The sequence below is a fragment of the Pristis pectinata genome, chromosome 7 (assembly GCF_009764475.1).
Source record: "Pristis pectinata isolate sPriPec2 chromosome 7, sPriPec2.1.pri, whole genome shotgun sequence".
Classification (NCBI taxonomy): Eukaryota; Metazoa; Chordata; class Chondrichthyes; order Rhinopristiformes; family Pristidae; genus Pristis; species Pristis pectinata.
This window is the reverse complement of record NC_067411.1, coordinates 103,348,488-103,359,637: the sequence shown is the minus strand read 5'-3', so window position 1 is coordinate 103,359,637 and position 11,150 is coordinate 103,348,488. Positions and strand designations below refer to the sequence as shown.

The 11,150-nt window shown below is 44.5% G+C and overlaps 1 protein-coding gene across 1 annotated transcript; it reads left to right on the top strand.

Annotated features, from left to right (window-relative positions):
• Window positions 1-1,592: 1,592 nt before the first annotated feature.
• Window positions 1,593-9,131, top strand: ak6 (adenylate kinase 6). The gene is made up of 5 exons (XM_052019568.1): window positions 1,593-1,784; window positions 4,498-4,590; window positions 5,460-5,518; window positions 6,202-6,347; window positions 8,000-9,131. The coding sequence occupies exons 1-5, from the start codon at window positions 1,754-1,756 to the stop codon at window positions 8,187-8,189; spliced, it is 519 nt and encodes a 172-aa protein (XP_051875528.1). The 5' UTR covers window positions 1,593-1,753; the 3' UTR covers window positions 8,190-9,131.
• The last annotated feature ends 2,019 nt before the right edge of the window (window positions 9,132-11,150 follow it).

Below are 11,150 nucleotides of genomic sequence, written 5' to 3'. Positions count from 1 at the left end.
CCCCCAACCACACCCCCACCACATTACACACACCCCCACATTACACACCCCCCCACATTACACACCCCCCCCACATTACACACCCCCCCCACATTACACACCCCCATTATTATACTCCCACCACATTACACCCCCACCACATTACACACACCCCCCACATATTACACCCCCCCCCACATTATACTCCCACCACATTACACCCCCCATTACACACCCCCCCACATTATACTCCCACCACATTACACCCCCCCCCACGTTACACACCCCCCCACATTACACACCCCCACCACACCCCCACCACATTACACCCCCACCACATTACACACACCCCCACATTACACACACCCCCCACATTACACACACCCCCCCACATTACACACACCCCCCCACATTACACCCCCCTATTACACACCCCCCCACATTATACTCCCACCACGTTACACCCCCCCACGTTACACACCCCCCCACGTTACACCCCCCCACCACATTACACCCCCACCACATTACACACACCCCCACATTACACACACCCCCACATTACACACACCCCCACATTACACACCCCCATATTATACTCCCACCACATTACACCCCCCATTACACACCCCCCCACATTATACTCCCACCACAATACACCCCCCCACGTTACACACCCCCCCAACATTACACCCCCCACCACATTACACCCCCACCACATTACACACACCCCCACCACATTACACACACCCCCACCACATTACACACACCCCCACCACATTACACACCCCCCCCACATTACACACCCCCCCCACATTACACACCCCCCCACATTATACTCCCACCACATTATACTCCCACCACGTTACACCCCCCCACGTTACACCCCCCCCATGTTACACCCCCCACCACACCCCCACCACATTACACCCCCACCACATTACACACACCCCCACATTACACACCCACATTACACCCCCCCACATTACACCCCCCCACATTACACCCCCCCCACATTATACTCCCACCACATTACACACACCCCCCACATTATACTCCCCCCACATTACACCCCCCCCACATTATACTCCCCCCACATTACACCCCCCCCACATTATACTCCCACCACATTACACCCCCCATTACACACCCCCCCACATTATACTCCCACCACATTACACCCCCCCCACGTTACACCCCCCCCCACATTACACCCCCCCACCACACCCCCACCACATTACACCCCCACCACATTACACACCCCCCCACATTACACACCCCCCCCACATTACACCCCCCCCCACATTACACCCCCCTATTACACACCCCCCCACATTATACTCCCACCACGTTACACACCCCCCCACATTACACACCCACATTACACCCCCCCCACATTATACTCCCCCCACATTACACACACCCCCCCACATTACCCCCCGTTACCCCCCCCCCGCCGCTACAACAACAACTTCACCTCTCGCTCTGACAACAAATATAACTCCCTCAGACCAGGGGTCCTCCCTTCCTCTGGACCCTGGTCCCAGCCGTCTTTTAGCTGTCCCCGATTCTGCCTGTGGTGTTTCCGCGCTGGGGTGACGATGACGGGGGAGCCCTTGTTCCCAACGGAATCAACATTAGATCAGCGGGACTGAGGTCCGTTTGTCTGTGAAATGTTTCCGACCACCCCGAACGGCGGGCAGGACGGGCTGTGACGCAGAGAGACGGCGCCGGTCCAGCGAAGGTCCCCGGGCAGTGGGAGCTGGTGGTTCTCACCATGGAGAACCGGCCGAATGTCCTCCTGGCAGGTGGGTGGGGTCAGGGGTAAAGGTGAGGGGTGGGGGGAGGGTGAAGGTGAAGGGTGTTGGGGGTAAAGGTGAGAGGGGTGTGGGGGGGGGTAAAGGTGAGAGGGGGGGTAAAGGTGAGAGGGGTGTGGGGGGGGTAAAGGTGAGAGGGGTGTGGGGGGGGTAAAGGTGAGAGGGGTGTGGGGGGGGTAAAGGTGAGAGGGGTGTGGGGGGGGGGGGGTAAAGGTGAGAAGGGTGTGGGGGGGTAAAGGTGAGAGGGGTGTGGGGGGCTAAAGGTGAGGGGGTGTGGGGGTAAAGGTGAGAGGGGTGTGGGGGGCTAAAGGTGAGGGGGTGGGGGGCTAAAGGTGAGGGGGTGTGGGGGGTAAAGGTGAGAGGGGTGTGGGGGGGGTAAAGGTGAGAGGGGTGTGGGGGGGGTAAAGGGGAGAGGGGGGGTAAAGGTGAGAGGGGTGTGGGGGGGTAAAGGTGAGGGGGTGTGGGGGTAAAGGTGAGAGGGGTGTGGGGGGCTAAAGGTGAGGGGGTGTGGGGGTAAAGGTGAGAGGGGTGGGGGGGGGTAAAGGTGAGGGGGGGTAAAGGTGAGAGGGGTGTGGGGGGGTAAAGGTGAGTGGGGGGTAAAGGTGAGAGGGGTGGGGGGGTAAAGGTGAGGGGGGGGTAAAGGTGAGAGGGGTGTTGGGGGGGAAAGGTGAGGGGTTGGGGGGTAAAAGTGAGGGGTGTGTGGGTGGGGGAGGTAGGGGGTGTCTGTCTGGTGTAGGTGGGAGGGGTAGGGTGGGAATGTGGCCGAATGTTTTCCTGGCAGATGGGGGAGGGTGTCTGTGTGTGTGTGTGTGGGGGGGGGGGGAAGGACAGGTATGGGTAGCGTCGGTGGGAGTGTGGGTGGTTGTCTGGGTGGGGTGGGTCGGGGTGGGGTAGGATAGGGGCAGGGCAGGACGAGGCTGGGTAAGGTAGGGCTGGCAGGGCAGCTTAGCTTAGTTTAGCTTTTGCCTTTTGCAGCTGTGAGATTTCACAGTACGTGTGAATGGGGTGAGTTATTGGGGCAAAAAACAAGATGCTGCAGGAACTCAGCAGGTCGGGCAGCATCTGTGGAGGGAAATGGACAGTCGATGTTTCGGGTCAAGACCCTTCATCTGGACTGATACCTTCAAGTCTTTTTAGGGGACGATTACACATTCTTATTGAGTGCGGGTGGTAATATATTCCCAATGTGGATTTACATTTTGCAGTAGTTTAACAACGTGTTTTAGTCTAGCATTGTTAACGTTCCCACGTGCTTCACAGCCTTGTCAAGCAGAAATTGACACAGAGCTGTAGGAAACATTAGCAAGTGAGACAGATCGATTTTAAGGATGGTCTTGAGGGAGACATAGAGGTGCCAGGAGTGCTGGTAGTTGAACAAATGGATGGCTTATGGGCTGCTGGCACTGGTTGTTTGTGAAGTTGGAGAAGATCAGGATTTAATGAAAAGAAGTTAAATATAAAAGCTGTGATGATCTGTAATCAGTGAGCTGTATTAGTAAATAAGCTTGTTTTTAATTCATTTTCAGGACCTGGGTGTTACTGGCAAGGCGAGCATTTCTTGTCCATTTCTTATTGCCCTTAAGTAAATGGTGGTTAGGTGTGTTCTTAACCCCCAGTAGTCCTTCAAGTGAAGGTCCTCCCACATGCTATTGGCCAGGGAGCTCCAGTACTTACACCCAGTGATGCAGAAAGACCACCAATATTTTTTCCAGGCAGAATGTTGTGTGACTTGAAGGGCAACCTGTAGGTGATTGTGTTCCCAAGCACTTGCTGCCCTTGTCCACCTTGTCCGTGGGGGATGCGGGTTTGGAAGGTGCAGCTGGAGTGGCCGAGGCAAGTAATTGGAGTGCATTTTGTATACAGTGTACTCTGCAGCCATTTTGTGTCAGTGGTGGAAGGAATGCGTGTTTCGGCTGGTTGATGTGGTGCCAGTTAAGCAGGCTGCTTGTCCTGGATCGTGTTGATCTTCTTGAAGGTTGTGACACTGCACTCTTAGAGGCAGGTGGGGAGTATTTCATCGTGCTCCTGACCTGTGCCTTGGAGATGGTGGAAAGGCCACGTGGTGTCAGGAGCTAAATTGCTTGCAACAGGATAATCAGCCTCTGATCTGCTTTGTATTTTCGTAGGTGGTCCAAATGAGCTTCTGATTACTGGTGACCCCCATAATATTGATGGTGGGCAGCTGAGTGATGTAAACGGCATTGAATGTTAAGGGTAGATGGTTAGACTTCCCCTTGTTAGAGGTGATCATTGCTTGGTGCTTTCATGGTGCAAATGTTACTTGCTGCTTCTCAGCCCTTGTCTGAATGTTAACTTGGTCATGCTGCATACTGCCAGGCGTTGCTTTATTTGTTGAGGATCAGTAATGGCTAAAGCATTTGTGTTCCACTCAAAGTTGCACCTGCAGCATTTGAGGGATCAAAGATGGATATCAATGTGAGAAAATGCCCGCCACAGGTGAGAGTAAAGGTGAATGGAGAGAAAACACCACATGGAGAGACTGAAGAGTAAATACATTCGAATATTTTTGCTTATGTAGATTAACTGTTTCCCAAGAGGAAATGAACTCCATTCATTTAGTTGCATGAGTATAGTAAATAATATTTCTTAAGGATTGACCTTGAATATATTTGCTGATGCTCAGTTTCCACAGGGATGCTTTAACAATCGGCTACAACAGTGTTTATCTTTGCTGTCTTGGCAGGTACTCCAGGTGTTGGGAAAACCACCCTTGGTAAAGAGTTAGCTGGAAGAACTGGACTGACGTATGTGAATGTGGGAGAACTGGCAAAGGAAGGTGAATATAGATTTAAAGATTACGTGAAGATATTAATCTGCCAATTACTGGAACAGGGATGAGTTATGGTGTTTTGTAACCAGGTTACCTGAATTTAGTATGCTGCTTTTATTATATCTGACAGCAAACAGTTCTAAAAATCTGCATCACTTAACTAAGTAAGATTAGTCATTCTTGAAAAGTTTGAATTTACAAGTATTTATATTGCAGATCCAGAATATATACTTCCATTCTTAGTAAGCACAAATATATTTCACTTTTTGATGAAATTTCAGCAAATTAAGGCAGTGTTAGAAAATGTTGTTCATCATTAATTACTTTGGCTCCATTAATTAAAGGAGGATGTTCACTGTGCACCGAATTTTCAAAAGTTGCAGAAAAGAGTTACAGCATCTGGACAACTTGCTTTCGATGTTTGTGTTGTTAAAGATGACAAAATCAAATATTTTTTTAAAAATAGCAAAGTCTTTCTACTGACAGAGAGATTTAATAAACTGTAGTTTCAGGGTGCTGAATGGTAGTGAAAGCACAACATGATGAAATGTTTCTCCTGTGAAACATAATTGATTTTGGAAGCAATAGCCTCATTACTTTCAGTTTACCTGATTGATTTCCTTATTTAAACTTAGTGGTGGCTGTTGTGTTCAGGTGAATGGATAGACATTTTGCATTTAGATTTAAAAAAAATCTCTGGAAAGTGAGAACCAATGCTTGGTACTACTGTCTGGCATTTTTTCCTGATTTTATGTATGTTTTATATATCAATGCAGGTCTGATATTTGTGTATTTATCTGTAGTTTTCTCTTAGAATTGATGTTACTAGTTAAAAGGGAGATGTAAACCAATATGTTTCTAATATTTTTGCAAAGGTCAGCTGTATAAAGGCTATGATGAAGAATACTCGTGTCCCATTCTGGATGAAGATGGGGTGAGTATTGCAGAAGAAAACTATACTGTTACCCAAAATACATTTCAAATATTTGAATGCATTGAATTCTTTCAAGCCCATTTATTCTGTGTTTGTTCAATCTCAAATGTCAACTTTTTGAAATTCCAAAAACTCATCGAGGAACCTTTTCTGTTAGAGTCGTTCAAGTTATTTGCACGTTTGGAGTAGAGTGGGGAAACAATTAAATACGTTGTAAAACAACCAGTTTGTAGCTGTTCCCTTAATTTAAATTTGGAGTTTGGTTCATTTCCTTGTCCTCTATCAATAATATTGTTGTTAATCTTATTTCTGGTGAGATTTAGGTTTCAGCATTTGATGTTTTTAAAAAATGAACAAGGATATCTCTGGTTTGTTCTAGCCACTCAATCTGTGTGCTGCCGTAACATATAAAGAATTAACAGATCTAACAGCTAATGGCTCTGGTTTGAACCTGAATTGAGGCTGTGACATTTCTGCAGGGATCAGACTCGGGGTGATGCGTTTATCCATTAATCTATTGAACTTTTTTTTAATGAACAACTTTATTGGCTGGGTTTTGTTTGTTGATAACCAAGAGGGGTGAGCTGTTGGTGATCCTCTTGTTTGCATTTTGAATGATTTTTGTGTATGTAATCTCTGTTTCATGTTGACAGAAATTCCTCCTAATGGAATTTGTTTTGCAGGTGGTTGATGAACTTGAGGAGAAGATGAAGGAAGGTGGGGTAATTGTGGATTACCATGGGTGTGACTTCTTTCCAGAGCGGTGGTTCCACATTGTCTTTGTCCTTCGAACGGATAATTCAATCCTATATGACAGATTAGAAAACAGGTACTGCATATGTCTATTCGTCTAAAGTGCAGTGTTCCCAGAATAGCTTGGTGTACATGTACTATTTCCCCCAAAAGAATCACCCTGGTTACTCATTAGTTGAGTCGATCTTCAGGAGGTTGCAGAGAAAGGTGATGCAAGGGTCTTGGCAATGAATATTGTTTCCAAGGCGGTGGTTTCCTTCTCATACCTTGTCCAGAGGTCCACTATTTATTTGTGAGCCTTAACAATAATTGTCAGTAGACTGGTTGAATGCACAGGACAGCGAGTTGACTCAGTTTTGCTTTAACTTAACATCCATGGAAGCAGCTTTGTGAGTATTAATTAGAAGATATCCAACTTCATGCTTCCTTTTTCTATTGCAAGGTCCCTGCAGTGAAACCACTTCTCAAGTTAATATTAGTTTACTTGGCATAGGTTAAAGATAACTCTGGGTTGTGTTATTCTGAACCATTGACATTGATTGCTTGAGAAAACTCGGACATACTGGGCTGGGAAGGTGGGATGTTCTCCCGATACCTCCACAATTACTGCTTGTGCCATTTCATTTAGGCCAGTCAAAAATTTACTTCATGTGTTGATAAACATTTCTACTGACTCACCTTCCTATGATGGAATCATGAAAATTCCATATGTAAGTAGTGGGGTTGAATGATTCTAGGTTAAGAATTCAACCCATCAATTTGCCTTCTCTAGTCTGGACAGGTTTAAATTTTAATCCAGGTTTTTTGGGGTCGTCATTACCCATGCAAGATCAAGTCTGTGATCAATTGAAGCTCAAGATTAAGTTCCTTCATTTAGAGGTAAATAGTATCTGGAAATAAATTAGAACATGGAACATTACAGCACAGTACAGGCCATTTGACCCACAATGTTGTGCTGACATTTTATCCTGCTCTAAGATCTATCTAACCCTTCCCTCACATGTAGCCATCCATTTCTCTATCATTCATGTGTCTCTCTAAGAGTCTCTTAAATGTCCCTAATCTATCTGCCTCCACAACCTCTGCCGCCAGTGCGTTCCACGCACCCACCACTCTCTGTGTAAAAAAAAAAACTTACCCCTGACATCCCCCTTGTACCTTCCTCCAATCACCTTAAAATTACGTCCCCTCGTGTTAGCCATTGTCACCCTGGGAAAAAGTCTCTGACTGTCCACTTGATCTTATGCCATTTATCATCTTGTACACCTCTATCAAGTCCCCTCTCATCCTCCTCCTCTCCAAAGAGAAAAGCCCTAGCTCACTCAACCTATCCTCATAAAACATGCTCTCCAATCCAGGCAGCATCCCAGTAAATCTCCTCTGCACCGTCTCTAAAGCTTCCACATCCTTCCTATAATGAGGCGACCAGAACTGAATACAATACTCCAAGTGTGGTCTAACCAGAGTTCGATAGAGCTGCAAATTGTGATATTCTTTTTTTAAATTTTGATGTTGGATTTTACTTTCTAATAAAAGGGGTACTTTTCCATTGTGTACGTTGATGTGAGCTGTCCCATTATTGAAACAATTCTGTGTCTTTTTCCAAAGGGGTCAGTGTTTTCTTTTTTCATGTTGCTTATAACATATTAATGTAACAAACCAAACTTCTTTGATCAACAAGGTTCTCTTATTATAGTCATCACTTAATTTTTGTTTATGGTTATTCAGGGGTTACAGTGGAAAGAAGCTTCAGGACAATTTACAGTGTGAGATTTTCCAGACCATATATGAAGAGGCAATGGAATCGTATCGAGAGGAGATTGTGCATCAGTTGCCCAGTAACACACCCGAGGACCTGGAAAGAAATTTGGAACAGATTGTACAGTGGGTTGAACAGTGGATGAAAGATAATAATTAAATGCCAGCAGTTTTGGAAGGCCTTGGGCTTAGAAGATTCATTGCTGGCATAAAAATAAACTAATATGCTGAGATGGCTGGTTTTCATTGGGCTGGCTGCAGTTAACGTCGTGAAAAAGCACTGGTATTTTATGCAGGGCAAACAAAGAACATTTAGGTTATACAGAGATTTACTTATTTGTTGAATATTTAGGGACAGAATTATATAATGATCATTGAAAATATTTTGCTATTAGACCAAGATATGCTAGTCAATATAGTCAGTAGTTGGTAAAGGATGCTAGTCAATATAGTCAATAGTTGGTAAAGGATGCAAGAAAGATTACTGCTCTTCACTTACAGGTTACATTTGCTGTCTGTTCTGAAGAATAGTTTGGGTAAACATACAAAAACAAAGATATGGACAACTGAGTCCTGTGTTGAAGTTACAGGATTGCTTGTGACGAGAAACTTGCTGATATTGGCTGAATGAACCAACTGTTCACCCATTATTCATTGGGTAGCACTGTTGTTTCTGAGTTAGAAGATTGTGAGCTTAAGCTGTATTCCACAGACTTGGGCCGATAATAGAAGCAGATATTCCAGGGCAGTCCCAAGGGAGCTTTGCACTTTTGTAAATGCCGTTTGTTTAGATGTGTTAATTTTAGAGGATGTGGGGGAAATTGAATTCTTTGTGGCTAGTCCTCTACCATTTCTGATCAAACTTGAAGCTCACTGATACATCATTCCCACATATCTATCTGGAATAAAATGGCTGGTAATTATATACCTGGATGGAGAAAAGCAATGCTAACTTTGTTAATGAATTCAAAATTTTGTTAGAGCTATTCTACGAATGTGAGAGTGTGACTATTCATGCAAATTTAATACTTTTTAGTTTAAGACATTTAAGCCATAAGTACTTAAGCCATGGAAAAGAAAATTAAAATTATAATGCAAAACATTAAGTATCATATATTTTGTAATTCAACCTCTAAAATATATAAATTCTTTATTTCTTGATAAACAAAATAGGTGTCACTTTGGGCACTCTGAAACTATTGTTAAATCAACCAACCAAATATTGTTCATGAACTGGTGTAGTTGTGCTTCAGTTTGATCTATTCAATTTACAACCATAAATTCTTCCACCTAAGGAACAGAAGTGTGAACATTTTTAATCAGAAATTGGAATTGTCACGATAAATTGAATCTACTTCTTTCTCGACTACATAAAGATTTAATGTACAGAATACAACCATTAGATATTGAAATCCCTATCTTCCTCTGTCACCTCCAGTCGCTCTACCACCTCCTACAAACTCTTGTCTCCCATCATCAGACACAACTCTCAACCATAAAATGTGTTGGAAGAAGATAAGAGACCAATGCATTACAAATTTCTTCCTGTATTAAGAGCTTAACACAGTATTTCAGTCACTTAATTTTGTGATCATCACATTGGAGGTCTGGGGGCATAACCTTTTCCTACCATAGTGAGTGTGGTAGTGTGATGGTTATGTTTCTGGACTTGGTAATTTTTAAAATATTTTTGGGAAGATGGCAACACAGGCAAAGCCAACATTTATTCCCCATCCCTAAATGTTCTTAAGCCTTTTTGGAAAACAGCTGTCCTTCTATATAGGGTATTCCATGATGTGAATCCAACAACAATGAAGGAATGGAGATATTCCAATCAGGATGATGTGTGACTGGGTGGAACGTGCAGGCAGTTGGTATAGATGGTGCAAGCTGCATCATCGATAAGTAACTCTAGTGTATTTTGTGGATGCCAGAGGTGGTGCACTGGAGGAGAGACTGATATTTTAGGGTGACAAATGCAGTGCAAGTAAAGTGGGCTGATTTGTTCTGAATGGTTCCCAGCTTTTGAGTGCTGTTGAAGCTGCCGTCATCCAGGCAGTTAGAGCTATTCCATCATGATCCTCTCATTGTGAAATATTTGTGTGAGGAAATTACAATCCATGTGCACAAAATTAGGGTCTTGTTTTTAAATATAAGAACAGAGTGTTAACTTTCAAGTCAATTAGGTTCATTAGAACCAGAAAAAAATCAAAGCCTGATTGTCGAAATTGCAGGGAAAGTGGGTAGAGGAAAGAATGAAAGCTAAAGTCTGTCGTAGGTAGAGTTTAAATGTCAAGAAATAGTGGTGGAAAGTGAAAGGATAAGTGAAAAAAACAAAAGGTGCGTTGAGAGGAGGGATAAATGAGGATACGCTGAGGGAGACACCAGAGACTGCAGGCTCTGGAGCAACAGACTATCTGCTGCAGGAACTCAGTGGGTTGAGCAGCATCTGTGGGAGGACAGGAAACGTTGACATTTCAGATTGAAAGCCTGCATCAGGACAACTGAGGGATGTTGTTCTTCAAACACTCTTTGATGGCCTGTGGTTGAGCTGAAACACTGGAGGTGGTGAATGTCATTATCACTGTCAGCCACTGGAAAGTGGTGTGTGGCATGACCTTTATTGTCAAGTGTTGGTGGTTGTGGCCGTCTGGCTGCAGTGAGATAAGAAACAATGGGTTCACTCTAGGACATTTCCAATGGCCTTCAAAGCCTCAATGGCGGGAAGAGCTGACTGTTACTAAGAGATAACTGGAGGTCTAGGTTAAGATGATGAAATTCGTAACTGAAAAGACTTGGTCATGAAATCTAAGTGGGGAAACTGGAGCAATCAATATTCCATATTCCTCCGTACCTGAGGGTTGGGAGAAGACAGTATGCTTAGGGAAGTTCTAAAATTTCAAAGAAAGGAATTTCAGTCACAAATTCACAGTGACAGTGAGATTGGACTGAATAGTGTAGTGGCATAGACGATAATCATGTCACAGTTGAGGAGTTGATCAAAGTGCTCCTTCCTCCTGGTGCTGATTACCTCTCTCTTAGACAACTCCCCCGAATTTGTGGATCTCAGTGAGCCCTTGTGTTTGGGTCATAGTTGGTCCTGACAGTGCTGAACAATCCA